Raw genomic sequence first — 25,057 nt, forward strand, 5'->3', positions numbered from 1 at the left:
CTCCAGTGTCCCCACCCCGACGAAACTTCCATGGTCAGACACTTCGATGAACCGTAGATTTAAAGAGATAGAACCTAGAACCAGATCAAACACCCCCTCTGGAGTATAGAAAGAGGCTTCTACAACCTCAATAGAGAAGGATCAGTAGACAGGGCCATCTTTCCATAGTATACCGCATCGCTCGCCGGAATGTAAAAATACGAGCACCAGTCAACCGAATCAGAAAGGTTAGCGCTATCACCGAGATCACCGCAAGGCGCCTTTGTCACCTGGATAGAGGACATGACAGGCCAGGAACCACATCAGTGGCTGCAGATAGAAGTGACCACAACTTGAGCCAAGAATCGTAGAGTAATGGGAACGTCAAACAAGCATTAGAGAAAATGCATGATGAAAGCAGAACATCGAAGAACAGAAGTCAAGGTGGAGGTTAGGGCAATGCGGACTTTCATGTCTTTACTCTATGATCCACAGAACATCACCCGCCACAAGTAGGGTGTACGTCACTGACATATCAGTATAGAATTGGACTACTAGCATGTGTCTAACGACTACCCCTATATATGTATAGAGACATCCGAATCCTTCAAATTCCGGAGAGTACACTATTCAAGGGAATCGGGGCGCTGTCAAAATTTTTCCTTACATTAATGAGATGTAGACCTATTATAAGATCTATGCCGCCAAAGAAAAAAGTCCAGACCTTCCAGCAGCGCACCACCACCACCACCTCTGCCACCACCTCCGCAGTATGATCCCGTAATGTTCCAAGCTGTCGTAACCGCAATCGTAGCTGCCGCAACGTCGCAAATTGGTACGAATGGTACCGGTGGTGCTGGATCTGGTGCCACAAAATCTAACCATGGGGATAGTACGGGGCGTATAAGGGAATGTTCCTATAAGGACTTCATCAATAGCAAACCCGATTCTTTTAATGGAAGCGGGGGCATTATCACTCTGATGCAATGGTTCGAGAAGACGGAATCAGTCTTCAAGGTCTGTGCATGTCCCGAAGCAAGCAAGGTAAAATTTGCAGCTTGCACTTTCTCTGGCCGAGCTCTTACTTGGTGGAAAAGCCACGTTAAGTCACTGACGCTTGCAGTGACTAACTCGTTAAGCTGGGAAGACTTAAAGACGATGATGCTGAAAGAGTACTGCCCAAGGGGCGAAGTACAAAAAATAGAGCAAGAGTTGTGGCATCTCAAGATGAAAGGCTCTGACCTTGCAACTTACACTGACCGATTCTGTGATCTAGCACTCCTTTTCCACTGATGGTCACTCCTGAGGAAAAGAAGGTGGAACGATACCTCTGGGGATTGTCTCCCCAAATTCAAAATAGCGTGTTGGCTTCAAGACCAACTACCTTTGGCAGTGCCAAGGAATTGACAAACCAACTCATCGACCATAGGGCCATCCATGGCACTATGGCAACCACCCCTGAGCTAGATGGCCAAGGAAACAATAAAAGGAAGTCTTGGGACAACGAGAAGAATCGATCGGCCCAAGACCCCACCAATAAGCAACATATCATCGTTGTTCGTGCTGCCACCACCCGTGCCACTCCCACACCCATAAATCGATACGTCGGAACCCTTCCGAAATGTAACAAGTGTAGCTTCCATCACATTGGGGCTTGCAGAGAATGTCAAGATAGGGTTTATCAACCATAAATATCAAAAAACGCGATGAACCCAAATAAGTCTTATCACGTATATAAAAACATAGGGTTTTTACTAGTGAATCTATGATGGCTAGTGTGAACATTATGGTCATATATCATTAAGATTCTATGGACTTAGAACATGTGATTTCACCTCATTTCTTGTTCCTTGTTTGGTTGTGGGCTTAAGGCGGGGTCACCCATCCGAATGCCCTTGCAATCTTAATGATATACGACTAGTTTACACCAAGCGATTATAAAAGAACTGGTAGGGCTTATACTACCAAATTTGTCATTAATTGTTGAAAACCTTTTTGTGCTAATAATCACTAACTACAACCTGAAATATTCATAGTGGTAATAACGAGAATAAAACAAAGACTATAAAGGCATACGTAGAATACACTATCATTCCAAAAAAAAACTCCTTTAAACCGACTTAGCTCAAGTTACAATAAGAAATTCCAAGGTCATCATTTAACATCAGGTGGATTGGTCCCCGCCATACCAAGTTCTTGTACTCCGAAAAGTACCCACATCTCTTCCCGAACTCTCGAAGTCCCGTGCAAAGTGCTAATTTCGGGACGAAATTGCCTCTAACGGGGGGATGATGTAACAACCGTCAGTTTCCGGTCAAGTCAAAGTCAACTAAAGTCAACAAGTCAAATCGGTCGACTCATTTAAACCTTGTGTACTAGGACTTACGTTAGGTAATTACTATACAACTCGCTATTCTAATGAGAAATCATCAATTGAAAAGTTCGTATATCTAGATTTCCTTAACCTAAAACTATGGTAAGTAATGTACCAAACCGATAAAAGAATGTTGCATACTCATCGGGAGTGTGTAAGATCCTTAAACACGGCTTAACAGGGTTTACGAACCTTGCGTTGCGAAGCCAAACACTCAAAAAGGTCACAAAAGAAGCCTTTCCTAATCTCTTTCACTCTATCTCTCTCTATTTAGAATCTCTCTCAAATCTCTCCCAAATCTCTCTAAGTATGTGAAATCTCTCCCAAATCTCTCTCAAAAGTTCCTTTAACTTTTTATAGTCTTTCGGGCCATCCCGACCCTTAACCGGGTCAAAAACCGCTTAAAACAGGGTAAATATGGGTAAAATAGACTTAAGGACCCGAAACCCCTCTTAAAGGGCCGAACCCTCTTAGAACTGAAGGTCCCTATAGGGACCGAACTGCTGAAGGACCGAAGCTGCCATGAACCGAACCCGAAGTCTCGGGCCCGAACCTCGCATAGACCGAACCCGAAGGTCCTCTCGGATTGAACTCTACCTTCGCCTTCGCTCCATTTCGGGTCGAAACCACTTTCGCCTTCGGTCCAAAACCAAAAGGGACCGAACCTCGGCCCAATACCGAGAGGTCTCGTAGGTAGGCCATTTCTTCCCGGTTTTCGACTAGTTTTGCATTTTAGGTCCGTTTTTAATTATTTTAACGCGGGATTTTCACCAAAAACTTTATTTTACATATAAGGCCCCATATTTATTAATTAATCACATTTTTTGGGATAAATCTTATCCAAGAAGAGTGGGTGAAGTACAAGAGGTGGAGTGTTGACTTTTCTTCAGTTTATGACACAAGCAACCACCCATACCCACTCCATGACCAACCCACACCCTCCCCACCATCCCTAGTCATGTCAATGTCCTTTCTCATCATTTCCATCAATTTCCCACATTCTTAGAGCTGGAACATCCATCCTCTCTCCTCACACTTCATTCATTCTCTCATTTTTCTCCAAGAATCACACTCCAAATTCTCTCATCTTTCTCTCTAAATTTCAAGAACTTGAAGGCATACTCCAAGGCTTTCCTCCTTCATTTGGGAAGCATAATCATCTTTCTTATGATTATTACACTTCATTCTACTCCAATCATAGATTACTTACTTAAATTCCATCACATTGGTGTTAGAATATCGAATCTTCAAGGCAATCTTCTTAGTGTTCTTGAGTTGAATACTCCTTTTTCTCAACATCCATCCACAAAACTCACACAAGGTGAGTTCTTACCCCTATATTTTCATGATTTCTTAAGTTTTAAGTGGGGGGGGGGGGGGGGGGAGGAATACAAGTTAAAACACCAAGAACACAACTAAATTCTTCTAACAACTTTCATCAGAAAAGTTGGACTCGATTCACAGACTGTTTTGGACAACTTAAGCATTTTAATTTTCAAAAATGTACTAGGTGCAAGTAGTTCAAGTTCGTAGCTTTAAAATGGCTACTTGCACATCTCCATACAGTTTTTCTACAAATTATGGTGATTTTTACAAAACTGCCTATCATTTCAAGAGAAAATCTGGACCAGTCTGTGATTATAGACTTTTTTCACACATGTTGCAGATCACTAAAAATCATGAGGAAATTTATGAACAAACTAGACTCATTTTCCAAACTCTCAGAATTTAAGGATTTTGATTTAGACCTTTTATTATTTTTCTATAAATTTTCCAAGAACAGAAAAGACATGCTTAACACTAGATAAATTGATCTATTTCATTTACAACTTGTAACTTGTTGAGAAAGGTGTGTATCACTATGTGAATATAGGTTATTACAATATATGTCAGTTTGTCTTGGTATATAGACATACATCAGAAAACAAATGGATTCTTACCTTCATAAGTATGGTAAATATATAAATGGTACAAGGTTATATCCATTGAAATACAAACATTGGTAAACTATGACAAGTATGGATTATGCTCACTACCCCAACAATTGTTTTGATAAACTATAATAGGTATAGTTTATGATTCATTTACATAACAAACACATTACTAAAGGTATACATATACAAAAGGGTTACTACCACTACGCATAATTATGATAAGCTATAATAAGTATAGTTAAGTCTACTATACCCCTACAAACAAATATGCTAATTATAATCGGTACAATTAGGGCGTATATACATTACAAACAATGTGATAAAGTATATTAGGTATAGTTTATGTTTCATCTACACTACAAACTTATAACAAAAAGGGATTTCACCCTCACCACCACTTTTGATAAACTATAATATGCATAATTCATGTTCACTATCACTACCACTATTTGGTGAATTATGATATGTATAGTTTATGTTCACTACCACCACCACTTTTGGATAAACTATAATATGCATAATTCATGTTCACTATCACTACCACTATTTGGTAAATTATGATATGTATAGTTTATGTTCACTACCACCGCCACTTTTGGATAAACTATAATATGCATAATTCATGTTCACTATCACTACCACTATTTGGTGAATTATGATATGTATAGTTTATGTCCACTACCACCACTTGATGAACTATGATGGGCATAGTCTCGGTCTTTGGTTTTTAAGACAACATTCTGTCTAGAATTGTTAGTTTTCAACCATAATTACTAGGTGTATATGCTAGAGTTATATAGAATTTAGTCGTGATTGACTTAGAAATGGTGGGTCCGCTTTATTTCATGTTCCTTGTTTGGTTGTGGGCTTAGGGCAGACCCATTACATTCGACTTTTTATCTAACTTTAATTTTATATAACTTATATATACTTGGAGATTATAGAAGGAAACTATAGGGAATTCTAGGATGCACTATTTCATAACATAGAAACATTCAATTCACACTTTAAGGAAAATATCGGATTTTCTGGAACAACTTTATTGCTTTTACAAAGGAAAAGAATTTCATTTCAAAATAAAACTCTTATAAACTCATCAACTTAATTTGTTACACTTTTTCAAAACTACTTGTATTCTCAGGATTTCAGTGAACAGGAAATGCTCAGCTTTGAGGACAAGGACGCTAAGGCGTCAAGTTCAAAAACATATTTTGTCATCATGCTGTAATTGATTTTTGAAAACATGTAAACATATACTATGATGTAACTTTTTCAATTATATTGATGATGGTTGTGTTTGCTTTCTTCACTATTATATTCATTATTTTGATACTATAAATAAAGTCATCCACCCTTGAACGTTTCCGCCGTTCTGGTTTGGGGGTGTGACACCCTGGCGGCTGTTAGTAATCCACAAAGTCACTGGAGAGGGTGGTACCACTGGTCCTGCTGCTGGCAAACTCGGGTAATTGGCCTTCTTATGCCCCCTGATTTTAATGGAAGAAAATCATATCAGATACATGGGTAGTGGTGGTGGTAGTAGTGCAATCCCTACTGCAATGACCTGTCTTGCCGCACTCGAAGAAACTAGAACCATCCACTATGCACGACCATTGTGCGTGTTGTCGCACTTGACATAGCGGCCCTAGCCCTACTGGCCTCTTGATCTCGAATCAAATACATTGGGCCTCTTACCCGAACCCTGTGGACCCCGAACCAGATTCGGTTTCCTCTTCCTCTCCATTTCCAAGTCAATCTCTCTCTCTCTCTCTCTCTCTTTATATATATATATATATATATATATATATATATATATATATATATATATATATATATCAATCATATCCTCCGGTGTCTTGCAATTGGATCGACACATAAACTGCCTGATATCTCTCCTCAACATCTCATGGTATCACACCTTCTTCATCTCCTCGTCCGCCACATACTACGGAACCAGTAACACCCTCTCATAGAACATAGCAGTGATCCCCGCTATCGTCTCAGTAGTCTGGCGAAGGTCCTGGAACCCCCCTCGCTAGCTGATGTACCTCAATCATTGATGCGAACCCAGCCTGAAATCTCGTCACAAAATTCTCCCAGGTCAAGGACTCAATCACCTCGCCTCCTAGGGCATGTCCAACCTCCTCCCATCAGTCTCGATTCAGAAGACAGGATGCAAGTCGAATCTTTTCCTCCTCAGAAAAAAGACTAGATCGAAAGGCATTCCTAACATCTTCCTACCGACGCCTGCTCACAGCGGGTCCTTCTTCCCTGAAGAACTTTGGGGTTCACATGCCTAGCACACACAGAAGTTCAAAGTGCGAGCTCCCATCATCTCCACCATCCTAGAATGAAAAGCGGCCAAACAGTGATCTAGAATCTCCATGATACCCTCCTTGACTGTGCTGAATATCACATGAGTCTTCTCAATAATGTTATGGGTAATCTCTAACGAAATGACTCTCGCATCTAATCATCCAACTATCCACCTCCAGAGCCCAAACCTAAACCCTTACCAGCACCACAACCGCTACCAAATCCTCTTCAAGTGACCACCATATTGAAAATATACCATTCAAATCATCAGAACTCATAGATATATAATCATTGATGAATCCCATACTTTACAAGCTTCCTAGTATCATCACAGTTTTCCTTAACTCGAGTACACATCCTCTGCTTCCAGTAGTACGGGCCCATACTACCTTACGCATCTATCCATACTTTCCTCAAGGGTCTCCCTGAATCCTACAAGTTACTCCCTTATCCACACATACAACCCTCAACAAGACAATGCTCCCAGCACCGAGCCTCTTCCTAGGTTTTCCTAGGGCAACCCCCACATTACTCTCCTGCATGATTTGTAGAAGAAACTCCCCCTAACACCTTCTAACCAGCTCACGAGTACAATTCCATATCATCAACACCAGATAATTCTTCGAATGATAGGTCTCACACTACAACGGTTGGACTCAAACAATATTTATGCAATAGAGTTAAAACCTAACCTTCTAATCAATCCATCCTATCACTGATTGATCAGCACTAGCACGGAAGTCTACAAGATCATATAGTAGGCGTATAAAGGAATCTCTCCTAGATCCTCAATCCTAATCTAACATGTGATTCACAGATTCATAATTCAAAGCATAATCATAAAACTTGTATGGGTATTTAGGAAACTTACTTAAGGTTGGTCGATTTCATGCACCACGCCCCTTACTTTTGCTTGAATAGTTCTTTTTATAAAACATTCCTTTTTATAAAATTTTAACAAATCCTCAGTTTGAGTTCTTACACGTCTGAGAGTATGCATGAATCCCTCAAAACAAGGCTCTTATACCAACTTGTAATGTCCTAAAATGCAAGACCAAAAATTTCATTTTTTTTTAAATAAAACCATCATCCAAATACTTTTCATAAAACAATAATGAAATCAAAGTATATCAACAATCATCCAAATACATCAAAATCAAAAAAAATGTGGAACAATAAGGTGTGTGCGACGCGATCATCCCGAGCTCTTCCCCTTTGATCCGAAAGTACCTGAAACATAAACTGAAAACCGTAAACTTGAAGCTTAGTGAGTTCCCCAAGATACCTCATACCATACATATCAAACATACAATGGTCCATGCCCACCAACCATCGGGCCCCACTCGGAACAGATTTGTCAATAATATGAGATAGGCCCCGCCTCATCAAATTCATCATGCTCCGCCTAGCACGGGCCCCGCCTGGCATTCATACAAACACATAAAACACATACACAAATCACTAAGATAAATAACATACAATACTTTCATCAAGCCTCTCCTAGCATCGGAACCCACCTAGTATACATATCACATAACATACATGCAAGAGTCACACATACAACTAGCATCCTAATCATAATAAACCATAGGCTGGCATTGGTGCCTTCGACTCGCCAAGAACGGTGAGGAAACTCACCTCAATCTTTTGAATATCTCAGATAAAAGCTTGGATTATTGTTCCAGAAAAATCCCCGTAGTAACACCATGAAATAATACCCAATAAATAATCGGGCCACAACCCATAATTGGGTTCCTAGTCTAATTTTCCAACACTCAGAGTAAAAGACCATCTTTCCCTTTCCTTACTTGGCCAAAAGTCTGAGGCCCAAATTCAATAGCACCAAAAAGCCCAATATTGCCTAAAGCTCTAAAAGATACCCAAAACCCCTTGTGGGCCCAAACAAAATAAGGCCTAGAACATAACAATGCCCTAAAGTCAAAAGGGTTGATGGCCCAACAAGGCCCAAAATCGCAAAGCCCAATTCAGACCTGGTACGATGCGCGAACCAGACGTACACCCGACGTACTTGGTTACATGCATGGTCGTATACACGGGCACGTATGTGTAGCGTATTCTTGAATATGCCCAACGTACGTGCCTATTAAGAACTTTTTCCTTAAGTTTCCAATCCTTTATTTCAGCAATCAAATTTCATATCCAATTCTAAATGAACGTCCTAATTTATAATTTTATTAACTTGGAGCCTTTGCACTGGCTCAAAAGGACCCAACACTCGATTTTGACCATTAAGACCCATAATAAGAGCCCTAAATCATGCATGTACCAAAATAAGACATAAAGGTTGCATTTTTATAAACAATGGACCTCAAAAATGCTAAGATCTACCATCCTTGGCTTCTAGAGTAACCCATAATCAGAAGCAAGGCGTAAAGGACCAGAAAATGCACAAATAAGGAGCTAAACTAGATATATCATAAGGAACCATCAAGTTAGGAGCTTTATACCTTAAACAGCTTGCAAAGTTGATGAAGACTATGGATCTTCTAGCTCCAACCCCACCAAAGCTTCACCACCAAGCTTCACTTCCTTCAAGAGAACCAAAAACACCATAAGATCACACAATGGCTCATAAACACTCAAATGAGGGATAGGGTTTTGTTCTTAAGGTTTGGACAAGTAAAGGTTGGTCATAAGAAGCTCCCAAAGGAACATAAGTTGATTCAATATGGCACAAACCCTAAAAATTTGGGTTTTCCCCTTATGAGAGTACGCCCAATGTAGTACCACGTACGTCCAACATTGGATTAGTGTCTAAGCCTGTAACTATATTTGATAAGTACTTGACCCGGTTATGCATGGTCCTTTTCGATTGCCTTCACCAAAGCAACATGATAGGATGGTTTATAGATAAAGAGGTTATTATGATTTATTAATATATTATATGATTAATATATTAAAGGAGAAATCGTATAGTTTAATTACTATTAGACAAGAATTAATTAAGAATTAATTATGTGGCTCAAAGAGATTAATTAACTAAAGGGGATTGGAACTGTCAATTGTGTGATTGTTGGTTTTGGGCTGTGGATCCATATGGATCATAGGGTGGAGGAAATTAAGGTGTATGGACTCCTTGATTTCGTCTAATCCTTAATCTAGAAGGATCCTTGGACTGCTTAAGGCCGAAATAATCGAATTAGGGTTTCAGGTTGTAACCCTAGCAGCCCAAGTATTTAAAGAACCCAGGGTCTACAAAAATCGGCTACCATAAACCCTAAGGAGTTCCTAGAGCCGATTTTGTGCCCGCAACCTCTCTCCAAATCATACTCTTGCTTCTTGGTGTATGCAAGCGATTAGAGGAGTGACACTTGTGACTCTCAGCTCCAAGGATAACAAGATTCAAGCTTTCAAGAAAAAGGTAATCATCTAGATCTACTTTATCATGTCAATTTTGAATTGTATATCATAGATATAGGGTTTGCAAGTATTGGATGAAAAGCATGTTCATTAGAGAAACCTAGATCCAAGCATTAGGGTATGCATGTGCACATAGGAATGTTCTTATGGCTTAAACCCATCAGTGGTATCAGAGCCTTGATTGGTTTCTCTTGAATTTGATGCTTTGTGCTTTGATTCTTGCTTAAAAATCGTTTTTTCTTGCTCTCTAACTGATGAACTCGGCGAGTCCCATTGTGGAATCGATGAGTAGGATGAACTCGACGAGTCCATAAGGGGAATCGGCGAGTCAGAGCGTCAGATAGAGGGAATTTCGGGATTTCTTGCTGTTTTGCTTAAGGATAATTACCTAAATTGTTTTAGTCTAATAAAATCCGAATTTTATTACCTTTTTATCAATATCCTCATCAAAACAAAAGATAATTACGAATTGTTTAAATAATAATTTCTTTATTTGATAATACTTGATTATTTAAATTAATAGTTGAATTATCTTGCAAGTAATATTGACTATGTCAAATTTAGATAATTATTAAATTAAATGCTTAATTGAAAATTATTTGCTATTTGATCTTTGTGTTTTGAAAAAGTTCAAAACTTGTCCTCAAGTTTTGAAATTTAAAATTTCTGATTAAAATGTTTAATTTGAACTATTTAAATTTCAAACCCTAGAATTTTACAAGTTTAAAATTCAACCTTACACTTTATAATATTATAAGATTGATATATATATATATATATATATATATATATATATATATATATATATATATATATATATATATATATATATATATATGCTAGTCTTACCGTTAGTATGCCTCATTCACGAAGCCAATCTATAAGAGGGTATAAGGTTATAGCCTATAAAATGGCCATTTAATGGGTGTCCACTCTCACCCACCGCTTCCTTGATTGGTGGAGGGTCGTTAGCCGAACGGATAGGATAGGGCAACCCTTTCTCATTCATAAGTATTATGAATAATTAAAGTAACTAAACGTTTTCACAAAATTCCCAGTCTTAGTTACTTTACGCAAAGTCAATTGATGCAATTCCATGAAATTACACTTTGTACCCTTGCAATGAAGTTAGTGGAGCGTGTGTGGTTAACCGGCACACTAATTGGTTTCTAAGCAAAGGTGGCAAAGGGTGACTCATTGTTTGTCATAGTTCGATGGAGCGTGTGTGGTTAACCAGCACATCGAATGGGTAACTGTAACAATGAGGGCACCATGTACATGTGCATTGTTATTCACACCCGCTTTGCGATCCTCGGCATCCCAGTCACAAACTTGAGGGGCATATCGAGATTGAAACATGCCATTGAAAAGTTCAATGAATCTCAAAGGAATATAGGAGTTTTCAATACATTTATAACTTAATCTTTTTTTTTTGTTTTGCATGGTGGACAATTAGTGAATCATTATTCACTTACCTTCAAATTATTTGCATTTTAGATTACGGTATCCCTTTTCTAATATGTAAATAATGTTGTTGGATCCTAGCCCTAATTTCTCATTTTGGGTGTTTAATTGGGGATTCATTTCTAATCAAACTTTGTTCTTTTCTATTTCAGATGTCGAACGTCAACAACAATGCTTCCGGCTCGAACTCCTCCGGCTCGTTCTCACTCATGAATTTGTGTTGGAGAGTGATCTTTGACGGGTCCAATTTAAATGATTGGATCCGTAACATCCGAATGGTCACTCGTTACGAGGACAAAGAGTATGTCCTCGATAAGGAGCTGAAGGAGGTGAACATCAACGCTGCTACTCCCGAAGAAATAGCTGCCTTTGAGGCCCATGAACGTGATTCCACGAAAGTCCATTACATCATGCTAGCGACTATGACTGCTGAACTACAAAAGTCCTACGAGGACTACTATCCCTACGAGATGCATCAAGACTTGGTGGACCGGTACCACCAAAGTGCGAGGCGAGAAAGGTATGAGATCATCACTTCGATGATCACTGCCAAAATGGGTAATGGAGATTCCCTTACCGCTCATCTGCAAAAGATAAAGAGATATATTGATCGCCTGCTCAAGTTAAATGTTAACTTTGATGAAGAGCTAGCAATTGACATTATCCTTCACTCCTTGCCTCCCTGCTACAACCAATTCCGCATGACCTACCACAAGAATAAGGAAGAGGTCACCTTGAGCAAGCTTCAAGGCTTGTTAAGGACTACTGAGAGCAATCTCAAGGACAAGTCTGTTGCATCGACTCCCACTCGCACTGTTGCACCTGTCTTGGTAATTGGTCAAGGGAGGGGAAAGAAGAGGAAGGCTCCTTCAAAGAGCCACCACAAAGGAAAATCCGATGATGGTACCTCTTCTAGTGGAACCAAAGTTGGTTCTGCTAAGCCCAACTCTAACCCGAAGGAGGAAGAGTGCCACCACTGCCACAAGATAGGGCATTAGAAGAGAAGTTGCCCGGAATATCTACAAGCCATCAAGGATGGGAATATCAGGCCATATTTCGCAGGTATTTACACGATTTAATCTAATCACATGCTATTTCTTGGGTTCTTGATACAGGATGTGGTTTTGACATATGTTCTGATTTATAGGGACTAAGAAGAAATAGGGATGTGGAGCATGGAAGGATAAATCTAATCATGGGGAATAGAAGATCGTCGCATGTCACCAAGATTGGAGTGTATTCTCTAGCGCTTAATAATAGATTAGGATTAGATTTAAATAATTGTTGCTATCCGCCAGATATGGCAAGAAACATCATTTCATTTCATGGTTTGTTTAGACAAGGATTTAGATATTCATTTGATAATGAGAAAGGTTCTATTTATGCTCATCTAAATGGTGTTTTATATTTCGAGGCATTACCTTGTAATGGAATTTATGAAACTGTGATGGTTGTAGATAATCTAGGAAATGATGTGTTATGTATCGATTCTTCCAATAGTATGGATAAAGCATGCTTGTGGCATTGTCGTCTTGGACATGTCAACAAGAAACACATAGCCCAACTCTAAAAGGATGGAGTGTTGGAGTCATTCGACCTTAGGGACGATGACGTGTGTGAGTCTTGTTTACACCGATGTGTATGGGCCCTTTAGATCCACCACAAGGTATGTGAACCGCTTCTATGTGACTTTCACCGACGACTATAGCAAATATAGGTATATCTACTTAATCAAGTACAAGTCAGAAACCTTTGAAAAGTTCAAGGAGTTTAAACAAGAAGTGGAGAATCAATTGGGCAGGAAAATCAAGATGCTTCGATCCAATCAGGGAGGAGAGTACCTAAGTCTTGAATTCCACGACTACCTCAAGGAATGAGGAATAGTTTCGCAATTAATGCCACCAAGGACATCACAATTGAATGGTATAGCTAAGAGGCATAATCGAACCTTGTTAGACATGGTTCGTTCCATGATGAGTCGTGCTTCACTACCTATCTCATTTTGGGGGTATGCCTTAGCCACTGTCGCCCATATCCTTAACTTAGTCCCTATGAAGAAGGTTGCCAAAACACCTCACGAGATGTGGACAGGGAAAGATCCCTCGTTGGCACATATCAAGGTTTGGGGTTGCGAGGCTTTCGTAAGACGAGAGACTAACGACAAGCTCGAACCTTGTAGTGAGCGATATATTTTCATCGATTACCCGCAGAAATCCTTTGGATATCTCTTCTATGGACCGCGTGAGAATGTTGTCTTCGTTGTGAGGAGAGGGGTTTTCCAAGTGATAGCTTGATTTTTTGTATATATTTTAGCAATCGTTTTCTTTTACTTTTAGCATTTTTAATATTCTTTTTGCATTAAATCGTTAGATTTATTGTTTTGAATATTTTTACTCGTTTAAGCAATTTTTGTGCAGATTTGTACGAGCAAGGTGGTATTTTGGAGCATTGTTAAAGCCACATTGAATGCCTTGCAGCCACGATTGAAATCTCATAGCAAAATCCGAGAGCGAAAAGAAAAACAAAGCGATATAAATTAATTTTTCGGATTTTGACAGCTTTGCGCGGCTTTCTTCAAGCGATCAGACGGAGGGGCAAACGATGTCCGATTGAGCTGAAAATTTACAGGAGTCTTCATAACTCGTTGATCTTCAATCTCACAAAAAATGAGCTGATTCAGACATGTTTTGGTCGGGTTTTTGGTCTGACGAACAACAGTACAGAAGGCTGTCCAGCAACCCATTTAAATAGCCCAATTAATTTATATGGCAGCCCATTTTGAGATTTAATCCAGCAGCCCATGTTTCATTTAGTTGAGCCCACTATGGCTTATTGTGTAACTTGGAAACGCAGCAAATCAAGGGCACAAAAACAGTAGGGCATCTTCATTTTTTCATCGGCAGAAGAAAAGAAGTGGGCGACGCCTCTTCTTGGGGTTTTTCTCCCTTGGATTCTTCTTTCTTTATTTTTGGAAACTAAACACTATTATCATTGATATCTTTATCATTGATTTTATTGTCTTGTGATTCCTTTATCTTTGTAATTAGATTAGGTTAATTTTTGTATTAATACTTGGATTATGGATGAAGTTTTTGGAGCAACAAGAAGTGACGATTTCAAGAAGCTTTGTCATCTTCGTTTCGTAATCGGTATTGGTATAATTTCTATCATTTTTATTGTTATTATTATTATGTGTTAGTTTTTATTTTCAATATTGGGTGAATCTATGGAACAATTAATTGATTAGGAATAGTTTTATATGGTTTTGATGGCATGCTATGAAATATTTTCTAGTGAAACATCTATTGATGTTCATATGTCTTTAATCATGAGTTTAGATATGTGAATGTTTAATTAGTTGGTTAATTTCTTGATTACGTAATAGATCTTCAAATTAACAAGCAACAAATGGTTTTTGTGATTGTTTTTCTTTCACACAATCATGAAAATATTTTCTCCAACATGGTAGTGAAAGCATTTTGACTCATCTTGGATTTGGTGACTTTTAAATCTTAATGCTAGTTAATTTTCATTAATTATATGCTTCATGGAAATTATGACTTTAACTAAGAAAATGTGTTATGAGCTTCTCTAACCATTGTATTAATTAAGAAAAGCCTAGGTGATCTCAAGCTTCTTAGATTGCTATAGCGAAATTAGTATCCATTAAACTTATTGCACCACAAAATTATGATGATTAGTCAACTAATTGAACTTGTGATTTATCCCGATATTGGAACGTTTTATATTATAGATTTTGTATTTTTCCATTTTTGTTATTTTTATAAAATAGTTTTTTTTATCGCATTTAACATTTGAAAACCCCCATATCATTGTATATTTTTATTTCGGAGAACTGAATGCATAGATTTGATTCGAACCAATCCCTGTGGATTCGATCCCTTTTACCGCTATTACAATTCATTTTTGTATGCCATCGTATTGAGGTTTTTTTTATTTGGTGGTCTCGACGCCCACCACCGAGAGCGAAAACTCATAAGCCAAGGGGACAGTAGGAGACAAATCGATCTTGAAGAGATTCAAGAGTCGAGTAATGAAGGAACCTCTAACGCTAGCACTCAACCCGAAGAGGAAACTCCGGTTGAGCCGATTGACGAGTCCTTACCTCTTAGACGTTCCAAAAGAGTTAGAGTTCAACCCCAGTTATATGGTTTTCATATTACTATAGAAGGGGACATGTATATTAGTGATAGTACACTAATAAATCTAGACGAACCTAACAATTATAAGGAAGCCATGGCAGGCCCAGAGTCTGCAAAATGGAAAGAGGCGATGGACAGCGAGATTCAATCCATGTATGACAACCAAGTTTGGAATTTGGTTGATCATGTGCCCGGACGTAAGACGGTCGGGGGCAAATGGATCTTCAAGAAGAATACCGACATGGATGGGAATGTGTACACGTATAAGGCGCGATTGGTTGCGAAGGGCTTTACTCAAACTCCCGGAGTTGACTATGATGAGACCTTCTCACCAGTTGCGAAAATAAAGTCTATTAGGGTGATGTTGGCCATTGCTGCATTTCATGATTATGAAATATGGCAGATGGATGTCAAAACCGCTTTCCTTAATGGGAAGTTGGCTGAGGATGTTTACATGGATCAGCCAGAGGGTTTTGTCAATGCGAAGCATCCCAATATAGTGTGTAAGCTTGAGAAGTCCATTTATGGACTTAAGCAAGCGTCTCACAGATGGAATCTTTGTTTCGACGAGAAAGTCAAAGAGTTTGGGTTTCTGTGAAGTGAAGATGAATCATGTGTATATTTCAAAGCCAGTGGGAGTATAGTGAGCTTCCTCGTATTGTATGTCGATGACATACTGCTCATAGGAAACGACATCTCGACACTGCAGGAAGTTAAATCCTGGCTCGGGAAGTGCTTCGCTATGAAGGACCTCAAAGAAGCTGCATATATTATGGGAATAAGGATAGTGAGAAATTGGAGTAAAAGATTAATAGGACTTAGTCAGAATACTTACTTGGACAAGGTACTAAAATGTTTTAGTATGGAGAATTCCAAGAAAGGGGAGTTACCAATCCAAAGTAATGCCAAGTTGAGTAAGACTCAAAGTCCGAGTACTGAAGCCGAGAAAGCAGAGATGAGTCGAGTACCTTACGCTTCTGCAGTTGGCTCAATCATGTATGCTATGACTTGTACTCGCCCTGATGTGGCCTTTGCTTTGAGCATGGTTAGCAGATATCAAGGGAAACCTGGAAAAGCACATTGGACCGTAGTCAAGAATATTCTTAAGTACCTTCGGAGGACCAAGGAATGGTTTCTAGTCCTCGGTGGGAGTGATGACTTAAAAGTGCGAGGGTATAGTGATGCCAGTTTTCAGACTGACAGGGACAACTACCGTTCGCAGTCCGGTTGGGTCTTTACCCTTAATGGAGGAGCAGTGACTTGGAAAAGTTCCAAGCAAGAAACCATAGCTGATTCAACGTACGAATCAAAGCACATTGCAGCGAGCGAAACATCAAAAGAGGCAATATAGCTGACGAATTTCATTGGAGACCTTGGAGTTGTGCCAGCCATACAGGAGCCCATGGAAATTTTCTGTGCTAATGAAGGAGTAGTTGCCTTGACCAAGGAACTGAGGGATCATGGTAGATCTCGACATATCGACAGAAAATATCACTTTATTCGACATCGGGTAGAAGAAGGACTCCTCGTAGTTAAGATGGTATCGTCAGAGGATAACCTAGTAGATCCGCTTACGAGGGGACTGAGTAGGGTTAAGCACTTGCAGCACGCTAGGAGCATTGGGCTGAAGGAAGATATTAGTTTAGATTAGATATTTTAGAAACGTGTAATAGATAAATGTAATTGACATTTGATGATTAAATAAAGGAGTATTATTTATAAGTAAAGTTATTGTCTTATGTTAATTGTTTAACTATTGTTTCACTTTGCATGTTTTGACTTCCTGAATAATTGAGTTATTTAAGAATATTCGAATTATTCGAATGGTCCACAGTCGTTCATATGTTGGAAGTAGGTATGAATGAAACCTGTCATGAATAGGTGTGTAGATTGTCTGAAAGTTATTAGACATATCAAAGGTTTGCTACAACGTTCATGAGTGCTTATGAACAAGTTTTGAGCATTGGAATAAACCCACGCTTGCTGGAATCACTTCATGGAATTTATCACGAGTGATCGCAAGATGATAATATCATGTGGTCTTAAAACCTAGATATATGGTTTATTGTTTGCTGATTGGTTGTGCATTGATAATGCGAAAACGCATCAGTAACTTGATGTCATAAAACGCATTGTTGTGTATGATTTAATTAGTGAATAGTAAATGCATATAAGTCGAATTTTATATGTTCCTTTTATCCTAAGAGGGTAAGAGCGATATCAGGGCCCCTCGATGATTTAGTTTGACTTATGTGTCAGGCCCGGTCAGGACTGAATTAATGTGTTCAATTAAGTTCTATGTCAAATGAATCTGAGATCTAGAAACAAACTGGTGGACAATAAGTATGACCTTGTTCCATGTGATTGTCCGCACGATATCTAGAATAGAGGATCATTCGATCCCTTATCTAAAGGACAGGATATTGATAAGATCAGTGTTCAACAGCGTCTTTGAGAGCTACGATTGTTAATCGGACTATGTTTATACTTATAGGTACTAGACTTATCCAAGTGGAAGACTGTTGGATTAGTGGCTAAGCCCGTAACTATATTTGATAAGTACTTGACCCGGTTGTGCATGGTCCTTTTGGGTTGCCTTCACCATAGCAACATGATAGGATGATTTATAAATAAAGAGGTTATTATGAATTATTAATATATTATATGATTAATATATTAAAGGAGAAATCATATAGATTAATTAATATTAGACAAGAATTAATTAAGAATTAATTATGTGGCTAAAAGAGATTAATTAAATAAAGGGGATTGGAACTGTCAATTGTGTGATAGTTGGTTTTAAGCTGTGGATCTTTATGGATCATAGGGTGGATGAAATTAAGGTGTATGGACTCCTTGAATTCGTCCAAGCCTTAATCTAGAAGGATCCTTGGACTGCTTAAGCCCTAAGTAATCCAATTAGGGTTTCAGGCTGTAACCCTAGCAGCTCAAGTATTTAAAGAACCCAGGAACTATAGAAATCGGCTACCATCAACCCTAAGGAGTTCCTAGAGCCGAATTTGTGCCCACAACCTCTCTCCAAATCATCCTCTTGCTTCTTGGTTTTTGTAAGCCATTAGAGGAGTGACACTTGTGACTCTAAGCTCCAAGGATAACAAGATTCAAGCTTTCAAGAAAAGGTAATCATCTAGATCGACTTTATCATGTCAATTTCGAATTGTATATCGCAGATCTAGGGTTTGCAAGTCTTGGATGAAAAGCATGTTCATTAGAGAAACCTAGATCCAAGCATTAGGGTTTCCATGTGCACATAGGAATGTTCTTATGGCTCAAACCCATCACAACATACGTAGGTGCCTCCGCGTCTAACCCTTCAAGACAGTACAACCAGCGTACTTATAGAGTACGCCCAACGTACTCGGCTAGGGACCAAAATGAAATAATTTACAATGAAGGTCCTAAAAGGGAAAAACCTGAAATGCAGTGTTACATTCCCCTTTATACAAATAAATTTATAACTAATTTTATGTTAAAAATCAATGTGTAAGAAATTATTAATTGCTAGCGATATATTAACATGCAAAATAACTGTAGTTAACAACATGAACCTCATGTATTGCATACCTAAAAAAATTATGAACAATCAAAGAGCATCCATCACATGTGATGTTTAAAACCTAAGACACATAGTAAAATGAATTCAAATATGATAACATTAGCTCTTCTCAAAACTATTATAAACTAATGATTGACAAAGAAATAAATAATTATTCCAACTATTATATGTGATATGAATTACAAAGCAACAGTGATTGAACCGCACAAAAAAACACAAGAAAAAAGATTAGTAAGTTCTGAAACCACGGATACCCCTCAGAGTAGGCGACTCATTCTTACCATTAGTAGAATTTAAATAGGCCAATAAATATCAATATTGGTAATTTCTTGTCATTAAATATTTAATTTTAGTAATTTCTTATTGTGTTCTCTAGTAGACGCTTATTCATGATAAAAATTTGAAGCTATACCGGAGATAAATCAATTGATATTTGCAGAGGTATCCTAAAAGTTTAATAAAGTCAAGAGCTACACCCTTGAGCCAAAACCATCTCAAATCCTCCATGAACAGCGGATCGATGCTTATTCAGAGAAAGTGAAGTAGATGTTAGCTATATAATCGCATTCTTCCCACTTGTGATTTACTTTCTAACTTTTCATTGTTATATCCTTGGAAACCGAGGAATCAATGCACGAAACCCTTAGCTTATCACTAAGTATGGGAGTACAATCATAAAAGGCTAACCATGGGGTACGAGTGATCAAACAAGGGGACCATGGCGCAATGTAGTTTTTATTGTTCTAACCCTAGTGTACACCCAAGATAGGGTCAGACCAAGTATGGAAGATGTTGAGTTCACCGTTAAAATGGTCAAGGTTAGGGTTTAATGGTGAGATGTTGGAGAGAAGAAATTTGTTAAAACTACTTACAAAGTGGCCACTTGGTATCAACTGCAAGACTTTTCTTAAATGACGCTTCATCTCATCATTATTATTAGATACCTCCCCTCTGACCCAACCCATGTTTTGAAAACCGGACCGGACCGGCCGGTTCGACCGGTTCAACCGGGAACCGGTCCCGGATCCGGTTCTTAGAGGCCAAAAAACCGGTAATCGTTTGAACCAGTGAAAACCGGTAAAAACCGGTCGAACCGGTAAAAACCGGTCCGGTTGAACCGGTAAAACCGGTCAAAACCGGAAATTTTAAAAAATATTTATTTTTATTTATTTTTTGTATTTTTTATATAATTAAATATAAGTATGACATCATCCGGTTTTTCCGGTTTTTGAGACTGGTCCGACCGGTTGGACCACCTGAACCATCGAACCAGTAAGACGACCGGTTCGGTCTCCGGTCCGGTTTTCAAAACCTTGGACCCAACCAAAAACTCCCAAATCTTTTCATCTTCACTCTCTCTCCCTATTTACCCCCAAAACTATATCCGGTATATAAAATCTCATACATTTTTCACTTAAAGGAAAATCATAAGGACAAATTTTCATGAGTTTACTCAAGTCAATACAAATTCAAGCAAGGACTTACGATATTTGACTAAGTAACACTCCAATCGAGTCATACTACTGAGTTGACTCTTTTATAGGGTTTGAATTGATTTGAAAGGAATCAATTTTGATTAGATTGAGTATGGCTCATAAAAATAAAATAAAAATATATCTAGAAACATAGACAAAGCTACATAAATGGTTCATGTAGTTTCTCAAATTCTTAACTTTCATCTCTGACTTTTTCTTTCGTTACATGGAAGGTTCTTGTGGTGTCTAAATCTTGTGTGGTTGGTCATTTATGCCTGAAAATTGACTTTTATACCCATTTGGATTTCTTTTATCATTTTAAACTAATTTTAATTACATAAAAAATAAACTAAATTAAAATCCCTCAATTGACATAACCTATCTCCATAAAACTAGCAGCCACATAACCACACCAAAGAAACAATGTCGCCACTTTCCCACCGCTCTCTATTTACGTGCAGTCTTTCACCATCATACCACCATCTTTGCTCCATTCATGTTCTTATAATCGGGGATGGATTAGTGACCGTTGGACAAGCATACGAGGCCAGGAATAGCATAGGATACCTAGATTCAAATATGATCAGTGTTGATGAATCAATCGTAATAGCTCAATTTCAATTATAGTACTCCATATTTATTCTATTTTTATTTTGGTTTGCGCTTTATTGATTTTCTCTATGAACTCGAAGTGTTTGTTATAATTTCTCGAACTTATCTAAGGTTTCATAAAAACGATAGATGAACTAACATTATTGTTGTTAAACGTATTTTTTTGTTTTATGTGTTAGTGGACTTTATTGTTAGTCTTATTCTTGTTGTTTAGGCTCTTTAGTTGTTTAGGCCCATTCGTGTAATATGTGTCCTCATGTATTGTTTTACAGTTTATATACTATTTAATGAATGAGAGAAGGGTTATGGGAAAATATTATGATTACATGATATCATAGATAAAACCCTAAAAACCCTTATTCTCAATCCTAATCGTCGACCTCTTATGTTCTGTCGACTGATCCTTCACTCATTTTGTTTTTTTTTTCTTTTTCTTCCATGTTATCATGGTGACATCAAATATGGTGTCTTCTTCTTCTGATAAGCCATACAGTATAACAAACATCAAGGCATACATTCCATTCACTCTTGATCTGGAACGTATGAACTATGATGCATGGCATGACGTATTTGAAACCCAATGTGTCACTTTTGGAGTTAACGATCATCTCAGCCAACCAGATGACAAAGCTGCGGACAGATCTGACAAAAAGGAATGGACTCGTGTTGATTCTCTTGTCAAGATGTGGATTTTTGGTACTATGACTCAATCCTTGACCCAGACTATACACAAGAAGAATCAAACTGCTGTTGATCTATGGAGTGCTCTGGAAAATCTGTTTCATGACAACAAGGATACTCGAGACATGCAATTGGATCAAGAATTGCACAATATCTCTCAACGAGATACCTCTGTTAACGCCTACTGCTCCAGAATCAAGAACCTTGCTGAATTGCTCGAGAAAAATGAAGCTCCCGTCCCTGAAAAGAATCTGGTAAGTTATACCATCAATGGTCTCCATTCTCATTTAGATCATATTGCAAGTATCCTCCGTCATCGCACTTCGTTCCTTACTTTCTTGGAAACTCGTTCAATACTTGCGCTTGAAGAGAAAGCTATGAATCAACTTCAATAGAGATCTATATCGGGTACACATCTTGACAACTCTTCTTCTCCCACTGTTCATGCTGCTGAAAACTCAAATACTAATCAACACTCTCGTCAATTTTGTAGCAATAACAATTCTCGTGGCGGACGCAGCTGAGGGCGCAATCATCGTGGTGTCAGACGATCTAATAATCGAGGAGATCGTAGAAATAATTTTTCCTTCTCTTGACATCAGCCTAATGCCCCCCATGGTTTGGCTTTCAGGTGATACCCTTTGCCGACCACAACATCACAACAGCATCAACAACGTTCAGCAGCCCCTGCTGCATGACCGGGCCTCCTTCCCTTTCCGACTCTAGTGCCTGCCCATCGGTTCTCGGTCCAGATTTCACCTTCGCTCCACACTGATTAGTAACCACCCCTCAGGCGGTTTTTAATACCACTCATCAGCAGCCCATCTCACCCTCATGGACTTGGTTTTCGGGATCCAATACGGATCAAACTACATCGTTGCCTCAAATTTTTAACACTATGCAACTAAGTGATCCTAACTCTACTGGATGGTACATGGATTCGGCTATCACATCTAATATGCACTCAAACAAAGTTATACTCAACTCTATTAGTGACAAACACATTTCACCCTCATATGTATTAGTTGGTGATGGTTCTAAAATTCCTATTCAAAATATCAATCGTTCCATTCTTCCTAACTCAAACCCATATCGTACTCTCACTCTCAAAAACACTCTCAACACACCAAATATCATAAAAAAATTTAATTTATGTTTGTCTTTTTACTCCTGATAATAAATGTAGAATTGAATTTGACGCTTTTGGTTTTTCTGTTAAGAATTACCACGCGAAACAAACTAACTCAAATTTAACAGTACGGGTGACCTCTATCCCGTCACCTCCACTCTTCCGCAAGCTCTCACTTCCATTTATCCTTCGCTTTGACATCAACGATTGGGTCACCCGGGACATCAAGTTTTTAAACACCTTGTTTCCAATAATTTTATTTCTTGTTTGAGTCATATAAACAATAACTTATGTCAGCTAGGCAAACATATTCGCCTACCTTTTCCTTTATCTACTTCTACTTGGTTATTTCAGTCATTTTTTGTGGGTTTATCATTTACACACTAAATCTGAGGTGTTCTTTAAATTTCTTAACTTTCGTTCATATGTTCAAATGCAATTCAAGAGTGATGTCCAATCATTTCAATGTGACAATGGTGGAGAATATGATAATTTGGAATTCAAAATTTTTTTGTACCACTAACGGTATTCACATTCGTTTATCTTGTCCTTATACATCCTAACAAAATGAAAAATGTGAAGGCATGTCACACACCATTAACAATGTCATTCGTACGCTTCTTTTTTATGCTCACCTTCCACCCACTTATTGGGTTGAAGCTCTTCACATGGATATCCATCTCCTCAACATCCTATTGGATTAGGTGTCTAAACCCATAACTATAATTGGTATGTACTCGACCCGAGAGTAGCATGGTCCATTTGGGTTACCTTCACCAGAACAATCATATAGGATGAATATTTAAGAAAGAGGTTATTTATGATTTATTAATATATTACAAGTATAATATATTAATTAAGAAATCATAATATTTAATTAGTATTGATCAAGAATTAATTTGGAATTGATTTAGTGATCAAAAGAGACTAATTAAATTAACAATGATCGATTATGTAAATCAGTGACATATCTATATTGTTTGGGCTATTGATCCATGATGGGCTAAATTTATGTAAGTATCCATAAGAGTTAGCCCACATGAGATATGGATCATAACTCAAGTGTATGGATTAGGGTTTACCCATGACCCTTGGAATCCTACACTATATAAATGTCACCCCTTAGCCAAAATCGGTTGACCTAATGCATTCTAAGAGGATCATAACCGACTTTGGTGGTGCTTAACCTCTCACTCAAAGTCCTCATTTGTTCATGGTGTTTGTGAACCACTTGAGGCATCACACTTGAGGTACTAAGCTCTTGAAAGGCCGAAACTACAAGCTACAATAAATATGTATTATTCTAACTAGTTTTATGATTCATGTACCAAAATTGTATGCTAGTTGCAGGCTTCATGCTTTGGAAATTTTATTGCATGTATAAATAGAGAAAACTTAGATCCAAAGCTATTAGGGTTGTATGTGCACCATATGAGTGTTATAGTACTTAAAACCCAATACATCCTTCCCTCAACTTCTATCAAGAACGATACCCCCTATCACAAACTCTTTAACAAAACCCTACCTATACTTATTTGCATGTTTTTAGATGCCTATGTTACCCTCACATACCCTCTCTTAACAAACTTGCCCCTCCAACCACACCTTGTATCTTTCTTGGATATTCATCCAATTAGGACTGTCAAAAAAACCCGAAACCCGTTCTACCCACCCGACCCATTCTGAATTCGGGTAGAATGGGTCGGGTAGAACGGGTAACGGATATGAACATTCGGGTAATAGGTTAACCTGATAATAATATAGGTCGGGTTTTAGGTATGAATATTTATTTTCGGGTATACCCGAATACCCGAATTCGTTTTTTAAATAATATCAAATATACAATGCAGTCACGTACGCACACTTCACATAAAACAAAACCATTTGTTTCCTTCTTATGAACGACGGCTTGACAGTTGACGCAAATTTGCAAAGGGAATACGACGCTAAAGCTAAAGTCCTGAACCGTCAT

The 25,057-nt window shown here is 38.3% G+C and overlaps 1 protein-coding gene across 1 annotated transcript; it reads left to right on the forward strand.

Annotated features, from left to right (window-relative positions):
- Positions 1 to 21,721: 21,721 nt before the first annotated feature.
- LOC111885827 (uncharacterized) lies at positions 21,722 to 22,351 on the forward strand. Its single transcript, XM_023882061.2, has one exon. The coding sequence runs from the start codon at positions 21,722 to 21,724 to the stop codon at positions 22,349 to 22,351; it is 630 nt and encodes a 209-aa protein (XP_023737829.2).
- The last annotated feature ends 2,706 nt before the right edge of the window (positions 22,352 to 25,057 follow it).

The sequence above is a fragment of the Lactuca sativa genome, chromosome 3 (genome assembly GCF_002870075.4).
Source record: "Lactuca sativa cultivar Salinas chromosome 3, Lsat_Salinas_v11, whole genome shotgun sequence".
Lineage (NCBI taxonomy): Eukaryota > Viridiplantae > Streptophyta > Magnoliopsida > Asterales > Asteraceae > Lactuca > Lactuca sativa.

Coding starts and splice junctions, on each gene's coding strand:
- LOC111885827 (XM_023882061.2), top strand. CDS start 21,722: ATGGTGACATCAAATATGGTGTCTTCTTCTTCTGATAAGCCATACAGT.